The 17,018-nt window shown below is 35.3% G+C and overlaps 2 protein-coding genes across 3 annotated transcripts; one reads left to right on the top strand and one right to left on the bottom strand.

Moving 5' to 3' along the window:
- The first annotated feature begins 264 nt into the window (after nucleotides 1-264).
- Nucleotides 265-3,023, top strand: LOC125497612 (uncharacterized). Its single transcript, XM_048645009.2, has 7 exons — nucleotides 265-837; nucleotides 918-1,011; nucleotides 1,088-1,180; nucleotides 1,262-1,372; nucleotides 2,121-2,252; nucleotides 2,337-2,446; nucleotides 2,680-3,023. The coding sequence occupies exons 1-7, from the start codon at nucleotides 800-802 to the stop codon at nucleotides 2,690-2,692; spliced, it is 591 nt and encodes a 196-aa protein (XP_048500966.2). The 5' UTR covers nucleotides 265-799; the 3' UTR covers nucleotides 2,693-3,023.
- A 7,435-nt stretch (nucleotides 3,024-10,458) lies between these two features.
- LOC125497614 (protein FAR1-RELATED SEQUENCE 6-like) lies at nucleotides 10,459-13,147 on the bottom strand. Of its 2 annotated transcripts, XM_048645012.2 has the most exons (4): nucleotides 12,636-13,147; nucleotides 11,042-12,127; nucleotides 10,733-10,804; nucleotides 10,459-10,650 (listed from the first exon to the last, which is right to left on the bottom strand). In XM_048645012.2, the coding sequence occupies exons 2-4, from the start codon at nucleotides 12,080-12,082 to the stop codon at nucleotides 10,477-10,479; spliced, it is 1,287 nt and encodes a 428-aa protein (XP_048500969.1). In that variant the 5' UTR covers nucleotides 12,083-12,127; nucleotides 12,636-13,147; the 3' UTR covers nucleotides 10,459-10,476. The 2 variants fall into 2 exon arrangements, with proteins under 2 accessions (XP_048500969.1, XP_048500967.2); XM_048645010.2 differs by lacking the exon at nucleotides 10,459-10,650 and having other exon boundaries at nucleotides 10,688-10,926; nucleotides 12,636-13,146.
- Nucleotides 13,148-17,018: the final 3,871 nt, after the last annotated feature.

Below are 17,018 nucleotides of genomic sequence, written 5' to 3'. Positions count from 1 at the left end.
TATATCATGTTGTATGTGAAGGTGTTGAAGGTGAAGATGAATGTGGTGGAGGAAGTGAAAGTGGTATGGGAGGTGTGGGAGGCAGTGGTGGTATGGGAGATGTGGGAGGCAGTGGTGGTATGGCAGATGTGGGAGGCAGTGGTGGTGTGGGAGGTGTGGGAGGCAGTGGTGGTATGGGAGGTGTGGGAGGCAGTGGTGGTGTGGGTGACAGTGGTGGTATGGGAGGTGTGGGAGACAGTGGTGGTGTGGGTGGCAGTGGTGGTGTGGGAGAAAATGGTGGTCTGGGAGGGGAGGAAGGCAGTGTTGGTGGTGTGGGAGTAAGTGGTGGTCTAGGAGGAGGAAGTGAAGGCAGTGGAGGAAGTGAAGGCAGTGGAGGAAGGCAAGATGGCAGTGGAGGCAGTGGTGGTATGGGAGGAGGAAGGGAAGGCAGTGGTGGCAGTGGTGTAGGAAGTGCAGCAGCAAGTTCGTCTTTAAGTAGGGTGATAAAGTTGGTGAGTCAACGGATAAAAATGTTGAGTGATGATGGTGATTGTGATGGTGGACCTAGTACATCGAGGTATGAGTGGGGATTTGCATTCGATCCCCTGTTGTTGGAGACAATTTAGGTCCTGAAAGCTCTGCGCCGGGAAACTTGGAAACCATATCAGGAAGCTTAGGAAGCTTGTCGCGAACAAAAGGATCATCGAAAGTGAAGAAGAGTAGGAGGAAGCGGGTTACAAGAGCCAGTGCAAGGATACGTGATAAGGAATTTAATGTTCAACTTATACCTAGAGAGTATCCAAACTTCAAGTCAAAGCTAATGAAGTTTATTTATGATGAAAAACCGGATGCCAATGCGTAAGTTTCTCTATTTTATCAAGTAGTACACAGGTTTTTATAGTAACATTGATGTGTATTTGATGGTTTGATGGTTTCAGGGAAGAAGTCGTAATGGTAAAATGTGGGACATTGGTTGCTACCTTAGAAGAATGCAAGACAGTGCTTGGTGGCACACAATGCGTTCACGAGAATGTAAGTTCATATGCTTGTTAAATAATTTGTAAATAAAAACGATATTAATTTGTAAAGGAAGCAACTTTGAATGCAGTACGTAAGGGTGGCTGGTGCAATGTATACGCGCATGTGGCGGAGGAAATTTGGAAACTCTAGTATACGTTTTATGATCGATCCTACATTTGCGGCAAGGTTTTATTATTAGATCAATGCAATATTAGTAAATATTAGTAATATTTAAAAGCACTAATGGGGGTTGTATATGCAGGCTCGGGTATTTGAGAATGTGCGGAGGTCGGGAGATTGGAACGATTGTCGTGAAATTGGATGTGCTGTTGCTAAAGGATTTAAGGGAGTTCACGCCAATCGTATATTTGGGGTAAGGAAATAGTATGAGAATAATGAATTAATACGCTAAAAATCATGAGTAGTATATGTATGAGTATGGTAATTTGATTGTTTGATATGTGGTAGTGCACTATAAACTATAAACTATAAACTATAAAACCCTTAAACCCTTAGGAAAGAACCTGAAGGATTGATAGATGGTTAAGTTGGTCATAATATATTTGGCCATTTGAAGGATTTGTATATACGAATGTTCAGAATATTTCCTCATCTCATAAATTGTTGATTTAATATGAGTGGGATATGTGAAACTTTGATGGTGTGACTGATGTAATCATGGTTGGTTATTAAGTTGTAGGAGTAGTATTAAGTTGATTGTAATAGCCTAAATAATATGTGTGAAGAACTGGGAATGAAGTTTGATTTTGTTCTTGTGTGAAGAACTGGACCTCATATATGTTATTTATATATTATGAATACTAGGTTGCAAACTTTTAATCTTGAACTGGACCTCATATATGTTATTTTTATATTATGAATACTAGGTTGCAAACTTTTAATCTTGAACTGGACCTCATATATGTTATTTTTATATTATGAATACTAGGTTGCAAACTTTTAATCTTGAACTGGACCTCATATATGTTATTTATATATTATGAAAACTATGTTGCAAACTTTCAATCTTGAACTGGACCTCATATATGTTATTTTTATATTATGAAAACTATGTTGCAAACTTTCAATCTTGAACTGGACTTCATATTTGGTTATGGTAGGTCTTTGTTCCAGTTTTGGAAGACAGAAAATGGTGGTGTGCTGCATTTTCTGTTAACAGTGAGGAGGTGTGGGTCATAGATGCACACCGTCCAAATTCATTGGAGCACCATGCAAAGGCCATTGAGGAATTGGTAAAGAAACGAGTTGATATTATATGGTGTTTGTTAAATAGTTGTTATCAAATTGAGTTATGATAGTCATATTATTTGTAATAGGCGATTAGGGTTGATATTCTGTTCTCAAGCTTTGAAGGGCAATGGTTACCTGGGCAAATAACAAAATGGGAGAGGAAGGCAGTGAATATGGACGACGCCCATAGTGAATGGTAAATTTAATGTTGTTTTGTGTGGCATATTTGAAGGAAGTGGCCATAGGGTTTGTAATTGAAGTTATTGTGTGTGTAGTGATGAAAGTGGGATCCACATGCTATTGGCAATAAAGGGGTGTGCAGCGCGTTACAAATTTGAGTATTTATCGGTGAGTAGTGTTTGTGACTTTAAATTTTGCATTATATGTATTACTTTGAGAACGTGACTAAAGTTAGTGATGTAATTGCAGCCTGCTAATATAAAGGAGGAAAGGAAGTGGCTGCTTACAGAAGATTTGCTTTGTGAAGGCAATGAGCAAGATAAGGTGAAGAAGATGATCGGTAGTAAAGTATGGGGGTAGTAGTAAAGTTAGGCCTTTAAAAGACATGTTGGGTTCTATAGGACGCAAAGGGTTTGGGGTCAGGACGCAAAGGGTGGTGTGAATATTTGGGTAATATATGAGATATCGTGTGTTTTTTTTGGGGGTAAGCTATGCCATATCGTACGTGGGCATACTTGTTAAGTGGCCATATGTTTTTATTTATAATTTTGGTGTAAAATGTTTAAATGTTTAAATGTTTGTTTAGGTGGACATACTTGTTCGTGGGCTTCTTGGGCAATCATTTTTGTGTAGCTTCACTTCATTTATTCCATCAAGTGATGGACATGTGAGGGACAAATTGATAATGTAGCAAACATAATTAAATAACAAAGTGAAAATGTCGTAAACATAATTAAATAACAAAGTGAGAAAATGTGGTAGCAAATTTATTGAAATAAGTAAAGCACACTTAGCAAACATAATTAAATAACAAACTGAAAATGTGGTAGCAAATTTAATGAAATAAGTACTTTGGGTAGAAGAAGTTCATAAAATAATCAATAAGGCCATAATGTACGTTACTAGTAAATACGAACAGTTTGTATGTTGCAAAATAATCCCAATGGGCCTATAGCGAATTCGGCCCGTCTAAGTGGTAGAGTAGAAGATAATACAACACGTGCTTCTCTACGTGTTCTTCCATCTGTATCCTCTTTTGTGAGGAAGATACGGATGTTTATTAGTCCGGTCTAATACATACCAAGACTTGGTTGCACCATCCTTCCACTACTTTGCACTTGATGAACGTGACCCCTTGTTCCCCGTACGGAGCTGCCAACTACGTCAGTAACCTCGTTTGTGATGATGATAGCGGAGTTGTATTGATTACCTAATTCATTAAGAGTAGTATTCACTTTTCGCAGAAAAGTACTCCTTGCTGTTATATCATTAGTACTAAAATAAGAGCGGCATAGGGCCGTTATTGAATCGAGTACCAGTAGGCGTATAGGTCGAGTAGTAAGTAAGGAATTCTCCATTAGGGTTTTAAGATTGTCTAGGACAACAATCATTTCCTCGGGGGAATTAACTTGTTTCACAATGATGTTGTCTAAGGGATTTTCACCTGAATCATAAATTGTGCGACATTTAATTGGTAATGTGTTGGCTCTAGTTGATGGAAAAGGCCCACTTGTGTTTAAGTATATAGATCCACAGTAAAGACCACCAAGTCTTGGTGGCAATTGTGCACACATTACAGCTTGTAGGCATAATTGGGTTTTACCTGATGCGTTCTCGCCACAACCTCGGTAATGGAGCGTGTTGCAATGCCGCCGTTAAGTATTTGGTCGATAGAATTACAATGTAGAGAAATTTTTGCCGTTGACATGGCTTTACCTTAATTTTAGACGTTTCGTTTTCGCATATATATTGTATTCGTTTTCGCATATATATTGTATTCACAATTTTTTTTAGGAATGAAGGTAGAATGTTTTTTATGGAATGAAGGTAGAATGTTTTTTATGGAATGAAGGTAGAATGTTTTTATGGAATGATATAGTTATATTACATATGCAAGTTATATTTATAGGCAAATATAGAAAACAAATACCTTGAAACGTTTGTGTTAAAAAATAAATTGGGCTAGAATTTGGGCATGTGGTGTGGTGGGAAGAAGGGCCACAGACTATTTTGTTTTAAATAAAGTTTTGGAGCTAAAGCCCGCCAGCTGTGCCGAGGGACTAATTAAAAAAATAAATTTTAAAGAGCTAAAAACAGCTGTTTGACACAACAGCTCAATGTCCAGCTGCTGTTGTTTTAGCCCGAGAACCGAGAAGGTGCAGACCTTGCACGCAAGCCCACAACAAATCTGCTGCAACACGCCTCCTACATCTAGAGAATTGGGCTTGCTGCATCATCCCATCACATCCTATAATTGTAGACCTTCTTTTTGCAGACCCATCATATCTATGAATTATTTACAGCATATATTTAAAAAAAATAAATAAAGGTGAATTAAAAAAACGTACATATAGTGGATTTAGTTCTTACAATTGCAAAAACATAAGTTGTTACAATTAACATTAGAGTAAGAAACATACAATTAAACGTTGATTTCATAAGAAAAAACATACAATTAAACTAACGCTTATGGAATTAAGATAATTGTAATTAAGATAATTCCTCCACAGTGCATCACAGTCCCTGCAAAAATTATTAACAAGAATAATGTTAATAGGTATAAAAATTTGTAACTTATGAAAAAACCAACACATATATTTATAACGTTACCTTGAAAATGATCTTCATTCTTATAATTCCCATAAACGTTGTTGGTAATCTGTTCATAGCTAGTTTTGTGGGGTCCCACATAACCACCGTACCTCCGGTTTCACGAAGTCCCGAGGCGGCCTCCCACCTCATATTGGGCCCCCCTTGACGAGACCATAAATAATGAAATTGATTGGGGGTCGCTCGGGTTTCGAAAAGTACAATTAAACGAGGCCTATGGTTGTGAATGCTATCCAAAAGATTATTTATAAATCCCGGCCTTGTAATTCCTCTCATACTCCAAACAATAATTGGACTATGTAGTGCAATATTTGGGGAATGGTTGTTGAGCATCGGGTGGATCTTAACGAAATTGAAAGGCCGATAGAACCCATCTTTCCTCACAACCATTTCCGTAATGAGGACATTGATCTGGTTGAATTCCTCAATTACATGTAGGATCTCCATGGCATCTTCATATGTAGCCATTACCACATTACATGGCCTTCTTTGGAGAGCTAAAATTCTCCCTCTGTTGTACATAATGGGGTAAGGGTCCATCACATTTTCAAATTCCCGTGGCACAATATGATCTTCAACACGTTGCATGTCAAGTTTCACCATCTGCCACCTTATCAAAACTCGCGCGGGTGCTGGAACCCCTCCTAAATCACTTAAAGAAGGTACGTACGCGTGCCTCACATAACCATCAGGACTAACCATGTAGAGTGGCAACATGTGGGTAGGCCATGAAAGGAAAGGATTCCTCATTAAGTGTCGCACTTGATGAGCATTCAAGTAGACCCGGTTTTCCTCAGCAACATCTCTTGGTTGGTGGTAAAAGTAACGATGTTGGTTGACATTAATATGAGGTGCCTCCCTAGTGAATGGTGGCCTTTGCCTTACCACCATAACTCCGGCCGGTTCATAGTGGAAATTTTGTGGTGGAGGAACCATGGGAAATTGGTTTCAATTAGTTTTGAAGTGGTTTAAGTAATTGTCAATATGAGGGGGGTGGCAAAGGCATTAACTATATATAACAAGTGACATATTGGAAGTTGGGCCCCATCTTTTAGGTTGTGAGGACCTATTGGCATTATATAATGTAAAGGGATTAGCAAAGCGATTGCAAGTAGAAGTAATATGCAAGGGTCTAGTGGTTCTTCGAGTAGTGTTGGTCGGAAAAAAAATCCAATTAAATGTTATCATCACCGGCAAGCTAATATCCGCACCGCCAATGGGGGCCCTAACGCCGGAAGAAAATTCTATGGTTGTGCAGCATGGCCTGTAAGCATTTTATTTTAATCATATTAAGTCTTGTTTAATTTTTATTATGTTACATGCATTTTGTTGTCTAATTATAATTATATTTATTTTTAATAGTCGGATGATTGTGGCTTTTTTATTTGGGAGGACGATTTACACTCTCATTTAACGGATGAACATATGAAGAACAAAGATGCAATTATAGAGGAACTTACAGAATTAAACAGGAAATTACAAGCTAAGGTGCATCAATTGAAGGAAAAAAAAATTGTTTTGGAGAAGACAAACAAATATCATCAATTGAAGATGGAGTCCATGGCTAGTAGGGAGAAGATATTGCTTATTAGTTGTCTACTATCAATGTTATTGTTGTTTCTTATGACTCGGGTTTAGATTATGGTTGTTAGGAGTCGGGTTCGGTTTATGCTTTTCTAATGTACTACTGTTGGGGACCTCGTTATGTTATTATATGATATGATTCATATTACTTCTATATGAGATATGATTACTGCTATATGAGATATGATTACTGCTATATGAGATATGATTCTTAGAACCACTGATATGATTAACATTAACAGATACACATTTAGAGATATGATTCACATTAACAACTAAAAACGAAGCATTTCCAAAAGCTTGCAAAAGATGATCAGAACTTAGTTACACCATTTACCAATTCATAACCTACTTTTATGATAGTTGTCCAAAATAAAAACAAAAGCACATAGCCAATTCTAGTAATCCAAATCAGCTCGCGAGTGGGTCATGAACATAATTAATCTTCAATGGTGGTGGCCGCAGCTACAAAAAAGCAACATCGTACGAAATCGTTAGAATGATAAGTTTGAATGATGATATTAGATCTACATTTCATACATTTCATATTTTTGGTAATACTATTTTACTATTTAAATAAAACCAACGTGTCTTTTTATAAGATATAATTAGATTGTATAATTTTTTATCAATCAACGGAAAATAAAAATGTTAATGCAAAATTCTTTTTAAATAAGTCTAACTAAATGTTAATGCAAATTGTTCCGCGCATCAAAGAATTAATACATATAATAAGAACACCACAAATAACTTTAAATTACCAACTTTAAATTACCCAGTTAAAAAATAAAAAAATTTAACTTTACATTACCAATAAGCCGGAAAAGTCAATCATACTTACCTCAAAAAAAGTCTTGAGCATCATAGGCTATCTCTTCAGAGTCTTCATCATCAAAGACTTCTTCCTTAACATTAAGGTAGATAGTGGTTCCTCTTTCGCTACCATAGTCTACAATGCTTCGAACCTCAGTTTTTTTTCCTTTGCCTTTCTCTTTAGATGGGATTTTTTCCTTTGGTGGTTGTTTTTTCCGGGTCGCTTGAACATCATAACTGTGCTTCGATTTTTTTGTGCATTTCCCTTTTTTTTTTTCCCCTGAAACGCTAAAGGTAGACCTACAAGGGGGTGTATCAAAAAAAGCCTCCATAAGTTCTATCGTTGCTTTCAATGTTTCGTACGTTTCTTCGCTCAGTAGTTCAGCGGCTTCGCCGGAATAGAACATCTTCCAGGCGTATGGGGTGCCATCAGTGATTGAATTGCCAAGAAGCGTGCATAAATGACGTTCTTGCTTAGTTGCGCCTGCTTCTCTAAGTTCTTCTGTAATTTTCAAGAAGAGTGCCATCATATCAGTGGGTTTAGGGAGGGCGGTGGTGGGGTGTTTAGGTGGGTGTTTTCGGTGTAGAAAATGGTGTTTTTGGTGTAGAAAATAGTGAAGAAGATGAGAGAGGAGAAAGACGATGTGAGATGTGAGATGAAGGTTGAAAAAAGTTAATTAGTAGTAATTGACTATTTAATAAACTTCTGTTAACAAGGGGGGGAAGAAATATTCATTAACTCACTTATTAATGAACTTCGGTTTTCAAGAGTAGGGGGAAGAAATATTCATTAACTCACTTATTAATGAACTTCGGTTTTGAATAGTAGTGGGAAGAAATAAATATTCAAATAATATTTACAAATAAATAATACGTTGACTTATACTCAACTTATATTCGTCTACTTATACTCAACTTATATTTGTCTACTACTCAGTATTTTAACTAATATTATATTCACTTATATCATGTTCGTCTATTATAATATTAAATTCACTATATCATACTACAAATTTCGAAATAATAGTCTTTGTAGTTTAGTAGTGCATTTCATCCGGAATATCCTTACTGTGGGCTTCGTTTGTAGATCACGCATTGTAACGAAGTAATAGTCGCGATCAATATCCACATCAGCGGTAACACTTTTTCCTGACTGTAGTAAACATTAGATTTTAGTCCAATTTTCAAAGTAACATGGAAACAAATAAAACACAAACATTAATTTTGAACATAATTTAAATTGAAATAATTATTTTTTAATATAACTTTTTAAGTTTTTTACATTTCACCATCTCTAATTCAATTTCTTTTTTAACTAATAATATGTCAACTAACAACATGCCTAGTTACAACATATTTACAATTCATTCACATTATTTTTTTTCCGACCTTAACTTTTGAAGTTCAACATGCCTACTACTTACTAACATACTAGCCTTCATATGCACGCGATGCGTGCGTTAATTTCAAAATTTGTTATTCTATTAGATACTCCATTCGTACTTTATTTATGATTAAACTTAAATGTGAAAAATTCAACAGTTAGATGAATTTAGATATATTAATTCGCTAATGTAAAAAAATAAAAAGGTTGTGAGTGATTGTTAACATTAATTTTTTGTGAATGAATATTGAACAGAATGAAACAAAAATAATGAGTCGGTTTAACTGAATTAAATAGTATCAAAGATAGTGAATGTTCAGACTTTTCATGTGCACGTTATGTATGCCATCTTTTTTTATAAGGTATAAATATTTTGTCCATTTAATTTTTGATTGAAGTATTTGATGCATATACCATTTTAAACTTATTTTAAATGGCAAGTTGGAATGAGAATTTTTAAATGATTTGCTTTTGTAATTTTTTTCATTCCATTAATTAGATCATTAAGGGTATTTTAGTCACTTCAAAAGAGGACACCACACCTCCTCCCTTGGCTTATATAATAGAGATTAATAATTCTTTCACATAATAAAAACAGATTTTTTTTTTCAAACAAACTACATAATATAACTTCTTTCACATAGTTACCTTTGAATAAGCTAGCACGAGCTCAGTGTCATCAAACCCGTAAACAAAGGAATTTGTGTCCGGTCTTAAGAACTGACCCCTACACATGAGGTAGAGGTCATCGGGGTCCACCCCTACGTGTGTAGCGTAAAATGAATATAACTTCGCAAGTGGAGTATGTACACCCAACACATACGACACACCAAAATCAACAAGATCTCCTGATTTCACTATTAGTTTTACCACTTTTTCTTCTTCAATATTACCCATCTCACTCATATTAATATTACCCTTCTCACTCATTTTTTCACTTAGAGAATAAATTAGTAGAAGCTTTTGTTTCATAAACTTACGTTTCACAACCTTATAAAGACTTTCACTAGTAGGAGTAATTAATGACTTGAACTCACCACCATCTATCAAACTTCAATGCATTGTCTCTAATTTGATTGCCACTTAAAGAATGAAACCACACGTGGCTAGCCCATTTGCAATATTTGTGCCATTAAACTTCAATGCATTCTCTCTAATTTGTTTGCCACTACAAAAATGAAACCACACGTGGCTGCTAGCCCATTTGCAATATTTGTGCCATACATTAAGTAGCCCAATTTTCTCATTACACAATATGGGCCACACATTACAAAACGGCCATAATTCCATTTCGTTTGGTTTCCCACATTTTCCCAACTATTTCATTTCTCAATTTCTCCCCAACTCTTTTTATGTTTATGTGAAACATAATTTCCTAAATTTTCATAATTTCCTATATACAAAATTACACTTAAAATAGTCACATAATATTCCTATAAGCACTCATGAAGTAGATTTTCGTAACATCCTCCCAAAATAGTGAATGAAAGTATCACATAATATTCAATGTTGTCACTTCTAAGCAAGCTATATAACAAAACATAATTCTATTTGATGCCAAAAATTAACATTACAAATATAACCACATTTTAGTGACCACATTACCACAACTTTTTGTCATCCATAAATTTTACATAACTTCAAACCACATTTCTTCACATTCTTCCAATGCTCAACTGAAGCATATCATTCGAACCAACGTACGATCTAATTGTTTCACCATCGCGACTACCTAACAATCGTGTAAAATATCCTATAGAACCATCTCCATCAACCAACTCAATACCTCCAACGGAGATAGGAAAATCTGGATCCTCCATATTTATCTCCTACAAATAAATATGAAAAATTCTAAAGTTTAAAGTTACATTCTTCTATATAAGTTAAAAATAAAAAAGTTACATTATATACCTGTGGCCCCGCACTTGGTGTAGCCGTCATTCCTGAACATTCTCCTTCGCCTACACCATTCAAGTTCAGCTCCTACCACCCACAAATAATTTCAGTTAATACAACTTAATTTGTACAATTAAACTTCCACCCACTACCACTACCAATTTCTTTACCTTAGACCTCGGTGTAGCAACTGCGACATTCAAATCAACCTGGATAAATTATGAAATTTATCGCATTAAAACCTAACATTTATCGCATTACAACCATACCCAAACAACTACATCATAATTTAATAAAACATGTCTAACCAATGTCGATAATTACCTTCTTCCTCCTAGGTCTCTTGGCCGCCCTCGACTTGCTTGCCTTAGATTTCGAAGCTATCTTTCTCTTCGCTTCTTCTGCAACAGATACATACCGCATACCTCGAGTTCGATGTGCAACCTTCTTGCAAGGTGGATCTTTCACATTATGCAATGGTGCATCCACAACAACTTTCCCCTTCTTCTTCTTCCCATTTTGACCCACACATGGAGGACCAAACTCGTTATTCTTCTGCTTAACCACAGAATTGGGAGTCATATCTATATCCCCTTCAAGCATCCGCCTCATTACCATGGCACTTGTCTCCTCAACCCGCAATTTCATGAGGTCAAACATTTCTACTACAACAGCAATATTCTCCTCAAACTTTGAAGCCTTCTCACAAATTGGAACAAATTTGTCAAAAATATAATCATATCTACGAACCTCATCTGTTTTCGAAGGGTCGTGATAAGCCACCTTAACCCTCGTATGTTTTCTATGAACATCTTTTCTCCACCGCCTCAAAATATATTTTTCTGGGACCTCTAACTGGTCATGAATCTCATATACAAATATCATGTGACGACACATGATTCCATTGCACTCAAATAACTTGCATGCACAACTTACATCCTTTGTACTAGAGTCAAACGTAACCTTGTACATCCTCTTTTTTTTGGAAACAATCTCTTTTCTTGTGTCTTTACATCTTACCCACACCCTATCTTGAACATAATGTTCCAAAACATTATCTGAAACTACATTCTTTCCCTGCACATTCAAATATAAGGACCTAGTGCACTCTCTTTGAACCTCCTTAAATTTATTGTCAGTGTATATCTTCTGGTATATAGCTTCAACAGAAAAATCAGTTTCAAGTGTCCTCACATACCTGGCTGAATTTGCGTCGTTCTCCTTCTCGTCATTTGCGCGAACCTCCATTGCTTCACAATACCTCTCCGCAAACTCATACAACCGAGTGTGTTTGTTCACATACCCGTCAAAGAAGCTGTTTATACTCTCTACTCTTTGTGTAGTCTTCATTCCCGCCCAAAACATGTGTCATGTATGCAGGAACCCACATTTCTCTTTCCCGATATAAACCTGTAATATATAATATAAAAATAACATATATGAGGTCCAGTTCAAGATTGAAAGTTTGCAACATAGTATTCATAATATAAAAATAACATATATGAGGTCCAGTTCAAGATTGAAAGTTTGCAACATAGTATTCATAATATATAAATAACATATATGAATCCATTCAAGATTAAAGTTTGCAACATAGTATTCATAATATATAAATAACATATATGAAGTCCAGTTCAAGATTAAAAGTTTGCAACATAGTAGTCATAATATATAAATAACATATATGAAGTCCAGTTCAAGATTCAAAGTTTGCAACATAGTATTCATAATTTATAAAAACATATATGAAGTCCAGTTCAAGATTCAAAGTTTAATATGACACAACAAGTCTATTTGACAGCAAGAAATTGGTGCTATTAATCTCACCTTATCATAGTATATCATAGTATTTAAACACCGTTAATTTCAACACTACACACCTAATTTAATAACAATTTAATAACTACATAAATCTTACCTCCAAGCCAACCATTGTCAACAAGATCATACTTTGCAATTACATTGTTCCAATTCTCCTCAAATTCAGAAGGATCTAAGCTATCATATATGGCATAAAGAAGATCATCCTTAATATCTTGATATTTCTCAAACATGCCTAGCTTTGAGCAAAACTTTTCAGTTATGTGCCACAAACACCATCGATGTCGAGCTTCGGGCATAGATGTAAGCAATGCCTTCCGCATTGCCGCATCTTGATCTGTAAGAATGCCCATTGGACTTTTACCACCCATGCAACTTAGCCATGTAGAGAAAACCCACTCATAAGTCTTCGTATTCTCGTGAGAAATTAATGCACAACCTAGTAAAATACTCTGCCCATGATGATTAACCCCTACAAAGTTAGCAAATGGCAACTCATACTCGTTAGTCAAATACGTTGCATCAAAACAAACCACATCTCCAAACTCTTCATATGCTACTCTACTTCGAGCATCAACCCATAGAATATCCTTTTAATGTCATATCGTCATCCAATCTATGCATACTAAAAAAATTTTGATTGTCAAACTCATTTTGTTGAAATACTTTAGCATAGCATTCGCATCACCTTCTTTAAGTTTCAACCGTTTCACCTTACTCACTTCATTGCGCAAATCACGTTCAGTTACTACCCAATCCTCTACCCCGTTCCTCTCCCTAGCAAGGCATCCGTGAATTTGTGGTATCTTCAACCCCGAGTTATAATCGTTAAAAAGTTTCCTTCTAACATGATTATACAACTCCTCTTTCCTATACATACTAATGTATCGAGACTTTGACGGCGTTGGCTCGTGGTTTTTATGTTCATTTATAACTTTCTTAACTTCCCACTCCCTTCTTCATTACAAGTAGCATACATCATGGCAGTACAATCACATTTCTTTGACTTCTTCGTAGCTAAATCATCATCAATCACAGAATCTGTCACCACCCTACGCCGTTTACCCGTTTCCTCCTATCCGGCCTACCATAACATTCACAAGTCCATGTTGTATTACGCCTCTTCCTTTCTTCACCTGCTTTTCTTCTATATGCCCCACCCGAACGCACAACCCCAAATCCTTCCTGCTTCCCATATTTTTTATAAAAACTATCCACCGCTTCCAAGTTAGGGAATACCATGCCCACAAACGGTGCAGGAACAACCTCAATTGCCCCTATTTTGCACCCACTCACCTTCCCAGTAGGAGTTAAAGCAACAATCTCGTTGCCTTGCACTTCATCTATGCCTTCCACTAGAACATCTCCCACATACATGTCTCCATTTATTTCAACTAATCAACATCCTACATGTTAATCACAAACAAACAATACGACAAACTTACATCCACCCATCCTTCAATTATAATACACCAATTCATGATACACAATCTCATACCAACTAACCAGATTCTACATCCTTCAATTATAATACACCAATTCATGCTACACAATTTCATACCAAAAAACCAAATTCTACATGCTTCAATTATAATACACCATTTCATGATACACAATGTCATAACAAATAACCAAATTCTACATCCTTCAATTATAATACACCATTTCATGATACACAATTTCAAACCAAATACCCAGATTCTTCTTCCTTCATTTTTCATACAACAACATCAAAAACAACAAATTGCTTTATTTCATAAAATTAATTCTATTTTTCTCATCTCATCTTCACAACATTCATCTCATCTTCACAACATTCATTATTTTATACAACTAACGCAAATTCTTCTACTATTACATGTAAAACAAACGGATACTTTCTCCCATTACTATTCATATAATAAATTTACACATTTTTTCCTAAATTTTCAGAACAATTGTAATATAACCTAAATTCAATTCATCATTCATCATTCTTAATCATGTAAAACAAACTAATTAACACATAATTACAAAAATTTAAACCACAATACCTCTTGCTCAATGGAGATCATCTTTCCATCAACACTTGCTCCAGCTCCAGCTTCATCTTCTTCCATCTTCCAAACGGATATATTTCACCTCTTTTCTTCCCTCTGTTTTGGCGCTGACAAGTTCCTTAAATCTCTCTCCTTATATCTCTCCTCTCTCTTTAGTTAGTTTCTGTTTTCCCACCTATTACTTTTTTACCCTTACTTTTCCCTCTAATATCGAATATACCCCGGTTATGGGCAACTGTTTGCCCATAGATGTTATGCAAGGATACTTTCTCACAAGAATAGTGTATAATTTTTTTTTGATAATTACAAGAATAGAGTATAATTGTAAAATCTGACTCATATAGGATTGAGTCTATCGTTACCAATGTGCATATAAGGTCAACAGCTGTCCTCAATAACACACATAAGTTCTTTCGGCGCATTTTTCCCCCACTCATGCACACTCTGAAAGACTTTTTAGGAGGTCACCTATCTGTACACTATTGCACGCTAAGTACGCTTAAATCCTTTTAAAACAATCATAAAAAATATTGCAATAATTGTTAATTGTGTAATTATATTTTCAAAATGTGTCTAATATTCCTTAACAATATTAGTGTATGTTCTAGTGTTCATTTGGAACTTTAAAGATAAGTGTTATTACTTACGTAGTTCAATAAGATGTGTTAGAAAAGGACTAAAACGCTGAAAATAGAAGTTAAAAGGATAACATAATAACGTGAGATGGTGAGGTGGACATTACATTAAGACATGATTTTCATTTCAACGTAAAGTGGAATATGTTTTACTTCTAAGCATATTTATATGGAATTAATCAGATAAAAAAACTAATATGAACCTGGTGCACACTAATTAGTATGCACCCGATCCATATCACGTGAGTTTAGGATAGTGTATATTGATATGTTATAGTGTATGTTAAAATGATATAGTATATGTTAAAATGATATAGTGTATGTTAAAATGATATAGTGTACCTATGTATAATATAGTATATCTATTTTTGATATAGTGTATCTATTTTTGATATAGTATATGTTTCTGTAATGCGTTTAAGTAAATATTTTCCTATAGGATATTGTGTACCTAGTTATGATATAGTGTTCCTATAGGATATAGTGTACCTAGTTATGATATAGTGTGCCTCTGTATGATATAGTGTACATAGTTATGATATAGTGTATCTATTTTTGATATAGTATACCTATGTATCATATAGTGTATCTATTTTTGATATAGTGTATCTATTTTTGATATAGTGTATAAGTGAGTACTTCTTAACTGGTCACGTGCCTGGCCTGGTCCACACTATTTTTAGTGTGAACCGAGTCCATGCAAGACGGATTGTTAATCAGATACATAAGGTGGTATTATATATAGGAAGTAATTTTTTACAAAACTACCACTAACATATATATATAGTAAGTATCTCTCTAGTTTTCTAGAGAGAGTTTGTTCCCTCTAGGTTTTTCCTTGGGAGGGATTCTTCTTAGCCGCCGCGGCTAGGGTTTTCATTATTTTAAAACTTTCTCCTTCCTTCTTCATCTTCTTCTTCCTTCATCCTTTTCTTAGGGGCTACCACTGGTGTCTTAACCAGTAGTAAGCCCCAAAAAATCCTATTTATTTGCTTTCAATAAAAGTTCCCATCTTTTAGATGGTGATTTTTTCTACTATGTTGATTGTGTTGGTTTTTGAAGAATTAGGGTTTCACAACTTCTGTAAAATTATGGAAGGCTATTGGAGTACGTTCATCCCAAAATTTCCGCATCTGCAGATCGTATGCCGAACCAGAGCGAACTCACAGATTGCATTGCTTCAGATGAAGATTTTTATTAAGGCAAAATTAAGTCAAATCTGCGATGTTTACATTTCTAGGGTGATATGTATTTCTATTAGAATTTTATATTTTTCAGAAATGGCTTGTAAGTGCCGTTTGGCGAAATATTAATGAAATCCCTTTTCTTTCCGTCAAAAAAAAAATAGTAAGTATGTATATTTGATACAAGATTTATAATGCTGCTCTGTCCCAAAACCTTCATGAGTTTATGGAGCCAATTCATCTCGAAAATGTACAAACTTTGCATATCAAGTGACATTTTCGTAAATGTCGTAGGGGTATAATATGAAGTCATGGTTTTTCTTACTTTTTAAAATCTAGAAAAACGAATATCACAACATAATATCAAACCTTGCAACTTGATTTTTTTCCATAAATAATGTCAAATGGAGTATTAGTTCCTCATATGCGCACAACTTGAAATTAATTCCATGTATACCGTATACGCAGGACAACATGTGAGTTTTTTTTCCGGCAAAGTAAACTGTTACTCAAAGTAGCGGTTAACTTCAAGTTAAGTCGCTACCGATGGTAGCGATTTACGAGGTAAAACCGCTACTCGGTATAGCGGTTTATATAGTAAATCACCATTAAAGGACACAAA

Source organism: Beta vulgaris, chromosome 5, assembly GCF_026745355.1.
Source record: "Beta vulgaris subsp. vulgaris cultivar EL10 chromosome 5, EL10.2, whole genome shotgun sequence".
Lineage (NCBI taxonomy): Eukaryota > Viridiplantae > Streptophyta > Magnoliopsida > Caryophyllales > Amaranthaceae > Beta > Beta vulgaris.
Note: the sequence above shows the minus strand (reverse complement) of the source record. Positions and strands in the feature narration are given on the sequence as shown.

Excerpts from the sequence above, each read along its gene's own strand:
- LOC125497614 (XM_048645012.2), bottom strand. The coding sequence starts at position 12,082 with ATGTTTTGGGCGGGAATGAAGACTACACAAAGAGTAGAGAGTATAAAC. Across the intron at positions 10,805-11,041 it reads AGAGACCTAGGAGGAAGAAG|GAGCTGAACTTGAATGGTGT; the intron begins GTAATTATCGAC and ends TGTGGGTGGTAG. Across the intron at positions 10,651-10,732 it reads CACCAAGTGCGGGGCCACAG|GAGATAAATATGGAGGATCC; the intron begins GTATATAATGTA and ends ATTTATTTGTAG.
- LOC125497612 (XM_048645009.2), top strand. The coding sequence starts at position 800 with ATGAAGTTTATTTATGATGAAAAACCGGATGCCAATGC. Across the intron at positions 838-917 it reads GAAAAACCGGATGCCAATGC|GGAAGAAGTCGTAATGGTAA; the intron begins GTAAGTTTCTCT and ends TGATGGTTTCAG. Across the intron at positions 1,012-1,087 it reads CACAATGCGTTCACGAGAAT|TACGTAAGGGTGGCTGGTGC; the intron begins GTAAGTTCATAT and ends CTTTGAATGCAG.